At 38.3% G+C, this 18,929-nt stretch overlaps 1 protein-coding gene across 5 annotated transcripts in view; it reads left to right on the top strand.

The window, feature by feature from the left end:
* The first annotated feature begins 2,352 nt into the window (after nucleotides 1–2,352).
* Nucleotides 2,353–18,929, top strand: part of cdkl5 (cyclin-dependent kinase-like 5) — a 39,488-nt gene continuing 22,911 nt past the window's right edge. For 4 of the 5 annotated variants that reach the window (XM_031306231.2, XM_031306232.2, XM_031306230.2 and 1 more), the window contains exons 1-4: nucleotides 2,353–2,572; nucleotides 5,417–5,786; nucleotides 9,688–9,722; nucleotides 18,823–18,868. In XM_031306231.2, the coding sequence (XP_031162091.1) occupies nucleotides 5,750–5,786; nucleotides 9,688–9,722; nucleotides 18,823–18,868 (118 nt within the window). In that variant the 5' untranslated portion in view covers nucleotides 2,353–2,572; nucleotides 5,417–5,749. Of the gene's footprint in view, nucleotides 2,741–5,416; nucleotides 5,787–9,687; nucleotides 9,723–18,822; nucleotides 18,869–18,929 lie in introns of all 5 variants that reach the window. The other variant, XM_031306229.2, reaches the window with a different exon arrangement.

The following is an 18,929-nucleotide window of genomic DNA, read 5'->3' as shown; positions in this document are numbered from 1 at the left end:
CACAGACGAGATATAACTGCAGACACTGGAAGGTCAGGTTAATGTGAGTGGCTGCTAATAAAGAAGAAATGTTCACTAAATGAAAAAAAATGAAAGACAGAACATTTGCAAAACATATTCGTGGATTCAATCTGATGAATCAGACAAATTTAAAGGAGAATATTGCTGGATTATTTATTAATGCTGAAAGAAGTACCCAAATACATTTTATCCTTTTAAAAGCACTAACCCCACAGTGTAAAATACTCTGTTCCAAAAGTCCTGCATTCAATAGGCCTATATTACTTAAGTACACAACTTATAGTACACAAGTATTATCAACAAATTGTACTTAAGTATCAGACTCATTATGCAGAATGATTATATATTACTTTATTAGATTATTCATTAACACATAGCCAAAGCAGCTGGTGGAGGTGGATTAACCTATACTTTATATTCTGTTGCATAGTTTGATCTGTAACAATGTGTCATATTTCATTCATTAGTTTGGATTGTATAGCTAATTTACACCAATATGTCAAACTGTGCCATTATTTAATGGTGACATGTACTATTTTGTGCATATTTACAATCTTTATTATCTGAATAAAGTACATCTATTTTTAGGCAACATCGTTAAACATCAGAAGCAAAGTTATCCTTTATAGGCTAACTCTGGCTCATTGGCATTTTTTTCTCAGTTGATCAGTGAGCACTGTTCCTATCAAATAATAGCTAATTTCCTTGGGATCGGTAAAGTTGATCTTGTTAAACTGATAATAGTTTTATGTGTTTATAACATCTTAATCTGCAGTAACCTGTAGTGTAATATAGAGGAGTAAATAATGCAATATATTCCTCTGAAATGTAGTGAAGTAGTATCATAATAGAAATATGTAAAGTAAGTAAAGTATATGAGTAGCTCAAATTTGTGTTAAGTACAGTACATAAGTAAATGCACTTAACACAACTGCTAATTATTGTTCAGAAAAGTTGCAATAGGAAAACATATGCATGCCCCAAAACTCCATATTAGGCTTAAAATGAAGAACCTTTTCCATTTGTGAAACTGAATTTCACTGACAAAATGTGAAATACTTTTTTTCAAATCTTGATTTCTATTCAAATTTTCTCTCAAATGTTGCACAAATGTAGGTGAGAAAGTTTTTCTTTGGCGAAGACTTTGACCAAATGTTCCACATTTTATGAGTTTTGCACTACGACTGTGGAATTAAATAGTGTTAATCTGACAATAATACCTACATGAGTCAGGCCACACTGACTCTCACATCCTATAAGCCAATGGTGAAAACATAATTGTTACTTAATTACAAACCTATCTTACTTAACTTGAATATTTTATGCTGCTTTATACTTTATCAGCTATACTTAATATGTTAAAACACAATAAATGATAATCTTATAAATGATGATGCATTCTTAAAGGTCAATCTATCCAACAGTAAAGCTGCTTAACGCATCAGTAATACAATCATAACACGAAAAGGCATAATGAGTTTTTTTTAAAGAGCATTTCTCTCATTATGTACTTTTATTGTTGATTTTGTAGTAATATTGAGGATCTTAAGCCTATACTTGTAATGGAGTATGTATTAACATTTTAGAAATGGTCCTCCACCACTATAGCTGTTGCATGGGGAAAACAAAAAAGAAGTATTTATCTTCTGAATACATTGAATGTTCTTGTTATAGTATAAAGCTGCTCTAAATCACATCCGCTTAAAACCATAATCATTATAATGATGTTTTTTTTACTGTTTACTGTTTTTTTTTTACAACTGTACCATAAAGTTGTTGCAGTGAGAACAATGAGCCTAAAGGATGATGTGGAGGTCAAATAGAGAAAGAAGGTTGTTTTTTTTTTTTGTTTTTTTACAGCATTTGATGTAAAATAATAATAATAATAATACATTTTATTTGTATTGCACTTTACATTACAGCAATCTCAAAGTGCTACAGAGCATATAATGCAATTAAAAAAGATCAAGGTCAATAAATAGTTAAAAAGGAAAACCTATAAAATACATATTGTACAACATATCTACACCTGTTCATTATGAAACCGACTGACCCAGTGTCTGTGAGTCCAGTAAAATCACATTGATTTTACCAATCAGTGCTGTGATGAAGGGAAGGTGTAGGTGGGAGAGAGTGGAGACGAGCTGCAGGAAGATGTTTAATCACTGACACAACATGGATTGACCAAAAGGGGGGATGCAACAGCAGCATCAGACACTGACAGTGTGTACTATATATATTATTTGAGGGAGATTCATATCAGGCATTATATTTAAATTATAAGCTGGATTGCATTTCCATCACAAAGTTTTTTTATATATATATATATCACAGCTACTGGATGCAACACCACTGCTGGAACGCGCAGACGTCCGCGTTTCTATTGGCTGTCCGCAGCGTCTCTCAGAGGAATGACGATTTTGCTGCTATAACCAGCTGATGCTGAGGCTATGAACACGGAGCCTCTGAAGAACTGTTGACGGTACATGGATACCCCGTCGTCGGCGTTGTGCCTGCGGATTCGGTCTCGTCTTCATTCAGAGATTAGTGAGTAGGATATTTGATCGTGTCACGACGCACAGGGCCGGGCTTTTCACCCCAATGTCGCTCCACATGATGTTTCCTCGTCTTCCCACATCATCATTACCATAGGCATGATCATGTGTGCTTTACAGATTGAGCTTTCTCACCTCACACAGGCGACACATCACATCTGCAGGTAATAAGGGGTTCATTGGTCTAATGATGCGATGGTTTATTGTTGTAGGTTTTAAAATGATGTCTAATTATAGGTGAATGGTTAAACGCTATTTGCGGATCTTTTTGTGCAACACTGTCGTGAACATGGTCCGAGAACTATACGTTATAGCCTAATGTATGCACTGGTTGCTGTGTAGGCTGAGAAACGCGTGGACAACGACGGAATGGTGGTGCGCTCCGCAACGCAGCGAGAGACGCAGTTTCAATGCAGAGAGAGCAGCATTAGCCTACTATCCTCTCTCACTCTCTCTCTCTCTCTCTCTCTCTCTCACCTCATATACACACACAACACATTATCGTGCATGCGGACGCACGCACGCACGCACCAGCCTATTAAATTCAGACTCCCAAACTCATTTTTAATTTTTGATTTTCTTTGCATACAGACGCCAACAGGCGTTTGTTGCCATATTAATGCTTCAGTCCATTCTATCAATATTTTCTGGACTTTACTGACGTTTCCACCTTATTTCCATTTACCAGCTGTCTGCCTGATGGCTGCACAGAGAAGCAGCAGATTATCAATAAACAGACTGTGCTGAAACCATTTTTTAAAAACATTTTTCCTCTAGAAAGAATGCATCCTGCTGCTCCAGTTGCAGGCTTTTATGCTACATTTGTCTATTCGGACAAGCTACAGTATGGATCTAATCACTCCCCAGTGGCAGAACCATATCCTTAAATGACTAGTCATGGATGGCCTCAACGTCCACCTTATCACTTCCCCTGGAAAGACTTTGCTGTGTGGAGTATACACTGCATAGGAAAACGCCTACACAGGCACATGAGCCAAATCATTATTAAAGTGTGTTTGCACTGCTGAATAAATCAAGTGTTAAACAAATGAAGTTGGACTGATATTGTGAGTAGCTTTGATGGTTCCATTCCAACAACATTACAAAAGAGGCATTTTATAAATCACAGTTAGTTTTTGGATGTGTGACAGGAGAAGATCTAAGCCTTTGGATAAAAATTGTTCCGTGCATTTTGCTTCCTTCCTTCTTCTTTTCTTCCTCAAACCTACATTGTGTAATTTTTTGAGTTGATTCTTAGCAAAAACCCCTTTGTTCTTTCACAAATATGTGCTCATTCATGTGTAATTACTTTCACCAACTAATCAAAGTATTCTTGTAAGCGTAGAATCTGACATTCAGAATCATTCAGAATACATACGAGCGACTCGCTCGAATGACGGCAGCCATGTACAGCTCCATCTTTAAAATACATTAGCCAAAGAGGGACATACCTCTGCATTTTGCCCTCTTACACCTTTTGGCACCGTGACGAATGCAAGGGGGAGATTCCTCACCAGGGAAGCGAAAAAGAGAATTAAAACGACAACACGACAGGCAAAGCAAGACCAGAGTTAATATTGGAGTGGCTAGAACGGCTGCTTGTAAACAATGGAGAGAGCTAATTTCGGGTTCGGCCACCGTAGGAGGAAGGGCTAGAAAGTAATATTCACTCGGTTGTCATATACAATTTCACAGCTAGATGGGAGAAATTCTTACACAGTGTAGCTTTAAACAAATTACTTTATTGTTGAGTGTGTATACATGTAGAATATGCTCTTGGAAAATCATCACACATTTCAACCCATTCAGTTCAACATCTTGAATGTAGAAGCAACAGAGATATGTATGTAATTGTACAGTGGGTTGAACATAAAATGCAGTTGATGGAAATGTCCTTAGTTTTGCAGGTATCTGGTCACAAACCAAAGTGTTGGAAGCGATTTTGACCTGATGATGGTGCTGAGATTAAAAGTCGGGATCACCAAAGTTAGGTCTATTAATGTGATGTTTACCATGTTCACTATCTTAGTTTAGCGTGTTAACATGCTAACATTTCCTAATTAGCACAAAACACAAAGTACAGCTGAGGCTGATAGGAATGTCATTAGCTTTCTTACAGTGTTTGGTCATTAAGGCCATAAAGTATTGGATCACCAGAGTCATGTTTTGGCAATCCATCCAAATGTTGTTTAGATTTCACTAACATTTCACTACAAACCACAAAAATCAATCGGCTTATGAGAGGAAATGTCAGAGGATCACCAAAATCACTAGGATACATCATCTAGGAACCATGAATGTTTGTACCAAAAACTATGCCAACCCAGCTTGTAGATGTTGAGGTATTTTACAGGATAAGTGTCTGTACCAAATTTTATTGCAATACATCCAATAGTTGTCGAGACAGTTTACTAAAAAACAAAAATGGCAATCTCATGGTGCCGCTTGAGGAAAAGTCAGGGGCTCAGGGGTGGTAGTTCAACTGACTAACAGCGAACTACAAAGTAAGACCTGTGCAAAGCAATCCTTCCGGTCATCATACGTTATACATTCACTCAAGACTGTCACCCTTGCAGCATCCTCCAGATTGAATGTGTGGCTGATGGGAAAGAATGAGTGTGTGGAAGAGTCATGCCTAAGTCATCTATGATTTAAATGTGTCCTCAAGGAAATGCTGCCTTTCTGTACATGCACATGCCCTAGTTAGACACCATCTGTGCCAGGAACACCACCAGCATGCTACTGCCTGTGCAAGGCATGATGGGAAGTTGGACCTTGGAGTGACCCTCCGACAGCATGTTTTAACACATTGCTTTTCTATTTTGTCTCTGGTCCTACAGGTACGACTGTGTGGAGGTTTGGATATAGATCTAAGCACGAGACAGGCAACCTGGACATGGAACAAAGGGAATTTGGAGACAACTGAAACTACTTGAGTCAGATCCATAAATAAAAGTAAAAAGACATTTTACAAAAACACGTAAGGCTAGAAGAGAGCTGAGTGAGGAAGAGAGAAACAGAAGAGATTTGTGAAGATGGGTTGTGGTCAGACAACGTTTCTCCTGCACTCTACAGTTCATTCCGTCAGCCGCTGGTCAAAGCAGGAGTCCCCTCACTAAAACCCAGAGCTGCTTAATTCACCTGCTGGAGGAGCCCCCACCCTCGGTGATGTGATGAATAAGTTTGAAGTCCTTGGCATTGTGGGAGAAGGTGGGTGGTTTTTACACAGCAGGTTTTACTGCATTTGTTTTGTAAAACGTGAGGACTGTACATACTGTACTTGTTGTTAACTTACAACTATGATCCTGGTGATCAGATGAGGTCATATTCACTGTGTGTTTTTATGGGAATTTGGGTGTTTTGCAGCTAAGGTGCAGTTTACATTGTACAGCTAAAACCTGTATATCACAGTCAGGTCTTGTATCTCCAACATGTCCGTATCTTTTTTATACAGTACAGAGGGATTTTCAAGGAGTTTCTGAGCCTGAGAGGTTGCAGAAGTTTCTCATAGAACAGCACGTAATCCTTCAAGACTGTCCTCACAAGGAAAACGACAGCATTAGTCATTTGTTTATCATATTTCTTAAATAGTTTCCAGAGTCTTTATTTACCTCGACTGCCAAGAGAACCAGGCCTTTATCTGAAACAGGCTTATATTAGAGAGGTCTTTATTCCTATATTTCCCTGTTTAATATCTTAGCAGATTTTAGTAAGAAGCCTCCCTGTTTCCTGAATAAGTTGCTGTTGATGCAAAATGTTTACCTTGTTGTCTTGATGGTGTACGTTTCCACAGCACTAATTTCATCAGTGCACTATCAGAGTCATGTCATACTCACCTCTCTGCTGCTCTGAGTTTCTCTGCTCTAACATAAATACAGTTATTGTTCTCTAATTATTACCAGTTGCTTCCATTTTGACGTTTTTTTCAAGCACGGTTAATTTACCCTCTGTGAAATTCAACTTCCTGGATTGGTGTTTCACATTAAAAGCCTTCCTGGTAGGTTTCTCTTTCTCCAGGAAGTGTTGAGTTTCATGGACTGTAACTAAACCACACTGTGAAAGAACAGCAGAGGATAAGTAACTGGAGTAAATCAGTGAATTAAAATAGTAATTGTGTTAAAAAGAGAAAACCATAGCAGAAGAGTGGTGAGTTTGACATGACTCTGTAGTGCTGATTAGTGCTGTGGAAATGTACAATATGGTAAATGCTAACTTACAACACTAATAACATTACCGTCACCAAATACCCCCGCGAATCAAATCCATACTTCACCGTTAATCGTCAAGCCACTAAACCTGTATGGAAATGAACACCTCTGCTGAAGTGTTAAATTGGTTAATGATCATACGACACAAGACAACACTCTCTCTCTCTCTCTCTCTCTCTCTCTCTCTCTCGCTCTCTCTGCGTGCGCACACACACACACACACACACACACACACACACACAAACGGTCTGGTTCTGGTGGTTGATGAACGCAGATATGTGCTGACGGGCCAGGTGGGTAGCGCACTGCCATGAGTCCTACAATGTCTTCCTCTGATGTAGACACTGTAAGTCAGTAGTAGGCTATAGGCTACAGTGGAGTAAGTGGTTTGGGGTCCTTCTGTAAGTAAGTTTGGGGTACAATTTGGTTTTGAAGAATTCTATAAGCAGCAATACCACAGGCCAAGCAATCGCACTTTCCAAACAGGCACATTTTCAACGGGCTCTGTACTAGTATGGTAAATTTACCATGTGATACTATCAGAGTACAGGGGCACGTTCAGACTGAAATGGGGTGCGTTGAACACCCTACTGTGTGCGCAAGCGCACTGCCTTTTTATTACCATGAGTTTACACACACGTCGCTACTGATTGGGTAACACCTCTGACACACCCACCAAACAAGAGAAAACATACTTTAAAGACCATTGTGCACCTCCTCACACCGTTCCTAGGAAACATGTTGTTCAACCCAGAAACTGCGGCAAAACGGTGGACACCGTTTTAAGATTGAATGTTCCCTTAGGTAATTTCACACCCCTAAATGGTTGATGCCATGTAATTTGACATGTTGCAAGACCATTGGCTAACATTATTTGAATACTAGCTTTTCTTTGAGAATTTACGATAAAAGACAAAAAACAAGCTTTGTTTATGTTTGCCTGACAAAGACTTCTGGTGGCCGTGTGAATTATGACTCTTGTCTGTCAGGAGCAAAGCAGGATGTGGCTTGACGTTGATATAGCACTGCAAACTTTGTAGAGAGGAGGTCAAGGTGGATGGTTGGCTGACGCTGTTTCCTTTTAATCCTGACAACGATCTTTCCCTTACCATAACCAAATATTTCTGCCTAAATGTAACTAAACATTAACCCATAGCGGTGGCAGTTTACAGGTTGTTTTGATAGCAAGTCTTCCAACCCATACAAGGTTGTTTGTTCCTACCCTCTAATACGACCCAAAGGAGCATTCCTTAAATTAGCATCCATACCTAATCGTAATGGTCGCAGTGTTAAACACATGGTTAACACTGCCGTGTAACTTACAAGTTAAGTATCTACATGAACAGCAGCCTCCTGGGTGAAAGTGCTGTGTTTGTTTGACCCATCCAACCACCCTGGACTTGTCACTCTTATACTATGTCACCTGACCACCTATGGGGTCGTTTTTTTGGGCAAGACTCTTTGATCGGCAATGACTAATGACTAAATGATCGTTTAGTTTGGAGGCCTTGTAGGACCCTTCATCAAGATCTGAAAATATAAAAATAACTATATTTACAGAAACACATTTGTTTTCATGAGGCTTACATCAATATTTTTTCAGACTCTCTACGTATCTTTAGAATACTCTAAAGCCATGGACAAGTTTAAAATATAGGCTATAAGGGATTAAATATTACCAAACCAGAATTGTATTCCTCTCACAGTGAAACTTTTATGCTTTCAGAAAATATATGTTATGAGCATAAGCCTTGATTGTATGCATCAGTATGTTTCTTTGCTTTTGTGTGTTTTGCAGAAGACAAAAAAATCCTGGCCAACTCTTGCCACAGTGACAACATTGATGGCTGGTCAGAAAATGAAATAAATTAGATTCAGTTTTTGTTCACACATCAAACCAGGCAGGAATTATTTCTTTCAGTCAGCAGCGTACCTTTTAGCTCATGTTAGTGAGTTATACTGACATGTATCCCGGGCTTCACTCTAATGTGAGAAGACAGAGTAACTGAGTATTTATTGTTCTGTTGATAATTCTCACTAACTGTGATCTACATCAGTGCTTGTCAGGATACATTAATCAAAGGTTAGACACATGAGAACTACCATTAAATAATGAGAGATTTAAAGCCACAACAAAAAAAGCTTGGTTTTAAAGCCACTATGTTTATCTTTCAAATAATTCTGATGGCACAAGTTACAGGCAATTTTTGCCATTGTAAATACACATTTGAATGTTTTCTTTAAATGTTATGCCAATCAAAATACAAACAATGAAGTCTTCTTGATAATTTAACTGTTACTTTTATTCATGTGGGACGTTTTCTTTGATCTTGCCTCGTTCCCCGGTTGAATTACAGTAAACATTTAAACTGGAACAGGCACAACTGGGATTGGACATTATTATGTTGCATGTGTGATTTGAATGGCAACAAAAGCAGTTTGTAGAGACAAAAATTAATTTCAACCAATGCAAGTCTGGCTGACATCCCTAAAAAACAGTCCAAACGTAGACTTGACTTCTAAAATATGGATCATCAACCGCGAACATGGGGTGCTTAGCAAAAGCAGAACACTACAGGGATACTGTGTGTGTGTGTGTGTGTGTGTGTGTGTGTGTGTGTGTGTGTGTGTGTGTGTGTGTGTGTGTGTGTGTGTGTGTGTGTGTGTGTCTGTGTGTCTGTGTGTCTGTGTGTGCGCGTCTGTGTGTGCGCGGAGTGTGCGTGGAGTGTGTGTGGGAGAGTATGTATGCCTCCTCCTCACCTATACTGTTGTTTCTCTGGTGGTTCTCACCTGCTGCACTTGTTTTCTATGAACATGTTTGTTTGAGGTTTAAGAGGCCAAAACATTAATTAAGATGTTAAAACTTTATTGATCTTGGTCTTTCTCTCTGTTTCTCTGTCCAGGAGCGTATGGAGTGGTGCTTAAGTGCAGGCATAAGGTAAGACAGCATTTCTCATTTCTGTAGGTCTAACTGTAGGTAATCTGTAATTTGTATGAACATATTTATGGTTTGCATTATTGTGTCTTTGTACTGCAGTGCATTTTGAGATGTTAAAATCAGACATTGATAAAGACTCAAATTTAGACAAAGAAGCTGAAGCTGCAATGATAAGTGGATTAATAGATGAATCGATTGAAAGAATTATTTTTATAATCGATTAATCATACTTTTTAAAGCAAAAATGCAGAATACCTCCCAGTTCCAGTTTCTTATGAGGATTTGCTGCATGTTTTTGTACAAGCAACTTAATAACAAATAATAATAATAATAATAATAATAATAATAATAAACTTATGTAACATAAACCATCTATTAATTGATAAAATAATCGCCAGAATAATCAATAATGAAAATATGTTTTTTACAACCCTAATTAAAACAGAACTAAGTAGAGGATTTTGGTTTCATTGGGCTTACTTAATATAAAAAGTAAGTACAAGTAGGAACTTTATGTCTCGGAAACACGAAATTTGCATCAACTAACTGAGATTTTAGATAACCTCTTTCCTTCCTTACTGTCACTAGCAGATTTTAATTGATGGTTAATGTTATCAACAATGGTAATTTCTACTGTAATTATAGGGATAAATACAAAGTTGAGGCAAAATTGTTTGCTGGCTATAACTCAAAAATTGCATTCAAAGATCTTGAATACACAACCCAGTTTGTGCTGGTCCACTGGGTTTGGCATGTCAGTGTCACGTTTTGCCCCGCTGAGGCGTGAACATTACACGCATTATGAAGGTGCAATAACAGCAGGGGGCGATACAACCCAATGGACCAGCGGGTGTATTACACGCTTAGGCGTGATACTGGGTTGCAACCTGGAATACAAGCTGGGAAATACTGTCTAGCATACGCTAATGTCACCAGTTGCACGCGGTGTGCAAACACCAGTCACATTGTACTGAACTATTCTCTCACATGCTTTATTTATGTCACATTGTATGCATGAATCTGAACGCTGAAAGTCTGGTGTAGAATGACTTTGAACTGTGGCTCTTCAAAAAAGTATTCAAATTTATGCCATCAGTGTGCTTGGTATGCATGAAAGTGAGGCCTGCTGGCGTGACTCATCAAGCATTGCCTACCATACGTGAATGCGTGGTTCCCAGCTCATGTATTGCTGTTGTATCTTTCTATACTTGCTGTTTCTCTGCAGTGTGTTTATCAAGCAAAGGCAATGTTTTCAACCTGTGGTGTTCTGAGTTACAAATCTTAAAGTTGCAAAGTGATTTTTGTAAAAACTTAAGTCTGAGAAAAGCTAAAAGAAAATAGCTCTTATTTGCTTCTGTTTTTCTTTTCTCTTCTTCAACTTTTATCATCATCTAATATGAAAGCCTCTCTTGGACAAAAAACAAATCATGGGTAACTTAGTAACGCAGCGTTACTTGGATTAGTAACTGTCTTATGAAAACTGTTTTGGAAATTGTAATCTCTTACACTACTCGTTACTGGAAAGAAATAATATAGGTATTCAGGAATCTAGGAATACAGGTATCTTCAGACCAGAGCATGTGAGCAGAGAGCGATCAAGAGGATCTTTTGCTGGCCGAGCTCTGGGCATGAAGGGAGGGTGGGCGCCGTTCATCTGATAAATACAACCCACTTTTTTTGGAGCAAGTGGTGAGCGATTTGAGGAAAGAGGGGCAGATGGGGAGATGAGCGCGGAGGGATATTAAGCGGAGCGGCTTTGAGCGGGGAAGCGGAGGAAAGAACAGCTCCGTGAGTGAGAAATTCTCACCGGTCTACTCCGCTCACATGCTCTGATTGAGACAGTTTGAAATAAAATATAAAAATTAAAAAATAAGATCATAGAACATTAAGCATGTAAACATGTTCTAGTAGAAGCCAAAAATACAAGTATGAACCTGAAAATGAGCATGATATGGGACCTTTAAAAACAACATTTAAATCAATCATCCAAATAACAAAAGTTGGTTGTGTTTTCCATATAAACAAAGACAACTAGAAATGCTGTGTAAACCCCTGGTTTGTAAAAGAAATGTATAGATTTTCTTTATAGATAGATAATTGTTGTATTTGCATCTTTACAAAAAGAATTGTCTAGTTCAGTCCTAGCGATTTTTCTGAAAGTAAGGGGCCAGTAATTTATATCATTAAGAAGTTTAAAAGACTTCTTGCACAGCATTGAGTTTTATCCTAGAAATACACCCACACTGTATCTCTTCACTTATTTATAGATTTTACCTATATACCTAAAAATAGATTTCTCACTTGTGGAAATACTTTCACTCTACTTAATTGAATCAAATTGAGCCACATGAGCCACAGTAAGCTTCATTAATCAAAAATGTTCTGTAGTAAAGATTCATCTGTGTGGATAAAGCAACATGTTCTGCTTTGACTGCTATAGAATTACGTATTTTTAGTCTAATTTTGTACAATTGCACAGTTACGAACATGATATATTTGTGAAAAACACCTCACTCCACACATAGAGCAAGAGAGGACTATTGTGGGAGGAGTGACAGTGCTGCTGCTATTTTAATGTGGTAAGAAAGAATAAATTTTATTTCATTTTTGTCGTCATTATTGTTTCCTGCACTTAATTTTAGGTGAAAATTAAGTATGTGTAGAATTAAGTTGAAAGAAGTGCTTGATTGCAAACAAATGTAGGTTGTATTGAAGACATTGTATGACAGATGAAGGGGAAATAAAAAAAAAACTGGGTTTATTCATTATGGAGTACTCTGAGTGCTTGGTGTTTACCCTGTGGTCCCTTACGTGCCATTTGTGCATGTTTCTTTCATTTTAGACCCTACACTTGACCACGTTTCCTCAACGCTATGCTTCATGAAAATTTTAAATAAGCCATAAATTAAATACATTGAGTGACACTCTAAATATGCAAACGCTTGCATTCTGGAGACAGGAACAAAATGACATGGTAAGAAGAACACGATGGTTAGAGTGGAAGTTGCAACCAGAGGCAGATAAAAGATAAACTATAAAGGACAATCTGCATTATCGGAGAGGTCAAAATGCAGAATGCAACTGACTGTGAATGTGGAAATGTGGAATGTATCACATTTTCCTGCTCGTCTTCCAAAGATGTCTGTCTGTTATGTAGCGAACGCTTAAGTATTTGTGTTCTGATAAAGGTCTTTGCTTAAAATTAAAAGCTGCATTTGTGAGTCTATATCACACTAGTTTAGAAAGGGGAAAAAGAAAAAGAAAAAATATATATAAATTTATATATATATAAAAATTACTTGGTTTGCTGATTATTATTTGTATGCAATATCTAACAGGTTATTGTGATGAGTGAGAGAGAGCGGGTCAGACAGAAGCTTCTAGTTATTGATAATGACTTCTAGCTGTGTCATGAAAGCACGGGGAAATGGGTCATATTGTTCAACTACTACGTGAAAAATGAAAGCAAAGAGTCTGGGAAACAAAACCAATCACTCAATCATTTGTGTACCACACAAAATATACTGCGGCCGAACCACAATAGGCTTTCATGCTTGCATCGTACAAATAAACCAAAGCTTATAACATTAATTCATAATTGTTCCGTCTCAATCTCCTTTTTGATTTTAGATTTTATTGGACGGGTCGACGGGACCACGAATTTGGTTCCCAGCGAATCACCGTTTCATAAAAATGTAGATGCCAGCTGTCATAGTGTGGTTATGTTAAATCCTTTCTGTTGCTAAGAACATGATGAGACAAGTTTCCCACTTATATAACAGTAGTAGGGGATTCATTTTCACATGTAGAGCCAGAGACCATGCCAATAAAAGCTTTTTAGCTTTGCAGCGAGAGAGCAGTTATTTTTACTTTTCTCAGCTGGAAGCAGGGCAAAAGAGAAAAAGGTGGCAGAGGGAGTGAGAGTGTGAGAGTGTGTGTGTGCGTGTGCGTGCGTGTATGCGAGCGAGAGATGCAGAGGGAGGTTTTGAATATGGAGACTATGCTGATGGTAAATGGGTCACCCTGTTAGGAGTCGACAGCAGACCTGTATATGGTTGAGGGAATCATAGGCAACAGGCTAAAACCCAACCAGGTGACTCAGAAGAGACTCTAACTGCACTACAAAGAAATAAATGCATTATAAATGTGTGTCCCTGTATAAATGATGTATACTTTACAGTACAGTATGTTTTGATGGGACATTTAATTAGCCGAGTGAACGTGTGCTGGCGTTTGTGCAATGTTCTGCCACTTTATGGAAGTGTTGTATTAGCGTATGTGGGTGTGTGTATGTGGAGGCTTATGTGTTATCTTGAATTTGTGTGTTGGGAGTGACAATAGCTCAACCTACCCGCTAGCCAGTGTTTCCTGGTGCCTATACACTATCTCTGTGTTGTATTGTAGTGCTTAAGTGATGTTAATTAATTGCCGATGGTTGATCAATAGGAAATTCATCAGTAGTATATATTTTTTGGATTTTGCTTTAGATGTTTTACAATTTTAAATCTTTGTCAGCAGAATACTTACGTGGTTTGTGACTGTTGGTAAAACAATGTAAGCAATTTCAGGACATCAACAAGTTACTTTTGATTGACATGTACTGGATTATTATTAAATAATAATTAGATAGATAGAAGATAGTCAGTGATGAAAATAATTGTTAGTTGCTTCTGTTTTAAATGAGTTTATCTTGACTTTGAAGAGCATAAGGTCAGCGGTGTGGTCGATATAGTAAATGTTCTGGAAAAGTAAGTTGACCTTGAGTTAATAGTGTGAGAAACTATGACAAATTGAGAAACAGTTAATGGATTTTCATTATTATTACATGTCATTTAGCTGACGCTTTTATCCAAAGCAACTTACAATTGCTGTATATGTCAGAGGTTGCACGCCTCTGGAGCAACTCAGGGTTAAGTGTCTTGCTCAGGGACACGTTGGTTGATGTAACGCAATGGGAATCAAACCCAGATCTCCCACCCCAAAGGCACGTGTCATATCCATTGCACCACCTGTTTTTGTCTAATCCAGTGAATTGAATACCTGACAAATCAAGAAAAATGCGAAAACCATACTTCCAAAATTGCTTGATGTCACTGCACTTGTAAGATATCTCTTCTAAATTAGTTAGTAGATGCCAATATTGGGATTTCCTTTTGTTTTCTTGAATGTTACTAGTTATTCAAGTAAAACTGCACTGTGCACACATATTTGCAACAGAAAATGCAAAAGGTTTTATGAACTGGTTGTACTGTAAGTTGAATCGCTGTTGTGTGATTGAGAGTACCAGAACGGGCATGTGTTTGCAATTTAGAGTTTTCATTATTCCCCCCCTAAATATATGTCCAACATTCTCATTGATACAGCAAGGTAATATATACTTACACACACATATACATACACATATACAGTAAATAAAGGAAAAAGGGTTTTTAGGGGGAGACCAGTCATGTAGTCTAATGTATTGTAGTGGGTATACTGTACTGTATATATATATTGGCCAGTGGGGGTATAGTGGGGGGCTCTGGGTGTCCTCTCCCAAGGAAGTTTGAGCATCAACGACTTCATTTCCTGTACTCGGATACACTTTTATGCACCACTTTACGGTGGAAATACCTTTATTTAGCCTATGTGAAGAAGAAAATAACAGATGACAATTCAAAATATATCAAAAATATGATAAAGTATGTTGTTGCGTGTCATTGAGCATTTATAAGTGGGTATATGGAAATCCTGGAGCTTTCCTAGTGGGTATACTGCGTATACCTGCGTATCACGTAGACTACACCAATAGGTGAGACTGAGATGAGTAAAGTAGATTAGAGTAAAAGAAAGGCCAATTGTAAAGCACTTTGTCCGTCAAGATATAAAAGCACTAAATAAGTGCCGTTCATTTACCATTCACAAAAAAAGAGGAGTCAGTCCTATTGGCTCCTCAATGGAGCTCATCTCTCTATCTAACAGACATGAATTCATATGAAAAGATAGTGCAGCAACATCACCACTTCTATGGCACAGTGTATGGTAGTCTGTTTATTTATTATTTAATTATCTGTCATACCATGGTATTCATGACTGACATGAAATGGTCAAGCTTTAGTTTTTTGTGTAATGTGACAATTGGGAGCTGCTAATGCCATCAGCAGAAAATTAGCACGTCTGAGGCTATTTTTAGGTGTGCTGACTTAACAGTAGCTCAAAAGGTAAATCAGTTGAGGTCAGAGACACCACACATTAGCACAAGCATCATCAGCACATTGCAAGGTGCTGCCACAGAGCTTGAAATGTCACATGTGCTGTATGTGTGTTTTTTTATTATGCCACAGTAAATTTCCCAGTTTGCTATTCGGATGTAATTCCCTTCCCTGGAAACTGTAACTTTACTCTCTGGATTAAGTGTAAGTCAGAGCTGTAAATCCATGTTGTTTTATTTCCTTCAATCACTCATGTGAAACTCTAAAGAGGCAACTTTGAAACTTGTTCAGTTAAACAATTGGCTTGTGTGAACAGGAGCGCTGGCAGCGACATGCAGCTCCTCACCGCGTGGCCTCTTCTCGTCACAGAGGCCGACTCTGTCTGACCCTCCGAAAACAAAAGGACAATAGAGAAACATGATAGTGTCAGAGGACAGAGGGAGACTGGCCTGTGTGTTGTAAATCCCTCTGGACCGCTGTCGTCACCAACTACAGCCTCAGGGTCCAACATTAAGATTGAATAGAAAGGTTTGCCATTTAATCAAGGATGTGGGCAAATGTATGTCTATTTCCCAGAATTTAGAAATTAAAACATAACGTTGTTATGAATGTGTTTTCTCTGAAAAAACATAACATGATGCATTTTTCTTCAGTCTCCCTCTTCATTTGTCAAGATTTACATATAGCCTCACAAACTTTTGCACTATTCATAAAAAAGCCCCATAAAAATATCTTACCTTAAACCAGATATTTTTTCCCTACCAGTTTTTTTGGCAAAACCCATCAAAGTCTGGGGCTCTGACCAGACTGCTATGTACTCTGAGACATAGTATTAAATTGTTGACCCCCATCAGTTATAAACATGTGTAGCTCAAACCCCTCAGTTGCTTTATAGTTTTGAGAATATTTTGCTTTTTGTTTAAAGTGCTCATATTATGCTTTTTGGCTTTTTCCCTTTCCTTTATTTTGTTATATATCTTTTTTGTGCACATTATATGTTTACAAAGTGAAAAAGCCCAAAGTCCACCCCAAAGGGACTTACCATCTCCAACAGAAAACACTGTTCTCAAACTGCTCCAAACAGCTCTATTGTAGTTCAGCCCATAGTTAATATTAATGGACAGAGCATGTGTGACATCACCCATTGGTTTGTGGAGATCTGCTATGAGTCGTTGAGTTTGCCGTTACGGGCGCAGCCATCTTGGTTGCAGGTGTGACGATTTTAGACAAGAGGGAGGAGCCATAGACTGTTGGGCGGTACCTGATTGTGACGTTAGCTGAGAGTTGTCAATGCTGTTTACACTCTACGTTACGTTGCACACTTTCACTGGCAATCTGGATGCAACTGCTGCTGAAAGCTAGCCTACATAATTTGAGGTAAGGTTTAGCTTCGCTAGGTTTTAAATATATCTTTGTTCCATAGTTATATTACCTACAAGACAGGCCGCGAACTGTCAATCACATCATAGCCACGCCCTAAAAGACCCCCTGCTTTATCGTCAATTTTAAAATCAACGAGACCATAATTCAAAAAATGAACATCCTTCTGTATTGCAGAAGATTTAAAACTAGCGATTGAGACCATAAACTCATTATGAAAATGTTTACTGAGGTAATAAATCAAGTGATTCTCATAGACTTCTACAGAAACCGACCTCCTTTTGCAACCGCACGTGTCGCCCCCTGCTGGAATTCAGATAGAATGCAGGTTTAAGGCACTTCTGCATTTGCAGTACTTCGCCGAACCGGATGCTTTTCCCATTAATATTAACAGTCTATGGTTCAGCCTTTACTTCCGTGACGAACGTGCGTCACTTTGTAACACACGTTATAATGCTCGCCTAGCTGCTAGTGTGGCACACCCTCATACTCTGCAACTGACTGGCTTGTTCTCCTTACCTAGCTACTGTGCATGTGCGACTCCCAACAAAGATGGAACAGAAGTGAGATGTCTCACTCTGTAGCTAAAACAGACACACAGGGGGAAAAGAGGAGCTGCAGCAATGTGCAGTACAACATAAATATGGTGTTTTTTGAAAATTAAACCATGTAAACCTATTCTGATATAACCTCTAAATACAATTTAAACCTGAAAATGAGCATAATATGAGTACTTTAAGCTTCTCACTGAGCTTAAACACAGTCCAGTGGGGTAATCATTTAGGCCTTCAAAACCTGTTATTAATCTTATTTTTAGTAATATGAGCTCATGGCCTGATATTTCTCTATGTATTCCACTGAAAAAGAAAAGGGTGGTGAAAGCATGATTTCTGACTAATTCTGACTAAGTCTAATTTCCTGACTCCAGCATGGACGTAGCGAGTAGAAATAGATCCAATAAAACCTGATGAAGATTATATGAAGACTTGCGATTAGTGTCCTGTTTTTGAAGCCAAAAAATTATCATCTTGACCTGTGAAAAGCTGCAATAAAACCTACCCTATTATTGTTGTGCAGTAAAACTGTACAATATATACTTGATGTCTAAAGCTGCAGCACAGCCTTTGAATCAAAGCTACATAACTCTCAGAATCTGCAATTCAGCAAGGTTTATCAAGCAACCTGCCAGAAGCTGAAGGAGACCCTATGATGCATATCAACTACACCAAGGTTGTGCTGGTTTTTGTGTGCAAATGCCCTGTGGTAAAACATTTAAATTGGGAGCACACAGAATAGCTCTTGTGTTGGCACTGCCGGCAACTTAAACACCCTTTTTCTCTTGTTCATGTTACAAGTGGGCAATTTAATTATCCCTTATTCTCTTATTTGACCTTTCGTTCGACAAATATTTTCTGTTTATCACATCTGATTTTACTGTTTGATGAATCTTTGTATCTGTCTATCTTAGAAAGTCGCTTGGCCTTTGTTCAACTCAGTAAGTTGTTTTCTTTCATCTTAATACAAACCAGGAAACCAATGAGCTGGTGGCCATTAAGAAGTTCAAAGACAGCGAAGGTGAGTGAAGGAGCAAGAGAGGGAGAAAAGGAGGGAGAGAAGGAGGAATAGCGTTATCATT

The sequence above is a fragment of the Sander lucioperca genome, chromosome 3 (assembly GCF_008315115.2).
Source record: "Sander lucioperca isolate FBNREF2018 chromosome 3, SLUC_FBN_1.2, whole genome shotgun sequence".
NCBI classification, from domain to species: domain Eukaryota; kingdom Metazoa; phylum Chordata; class Actinopteri; order Perciformes; family Percidae; genus Sander; species Sander lucioperca.
Note: the sequence above shows the minus strand (reverse complement) of the source record. Positions and strands in the feature narration are given on the sequence as shown.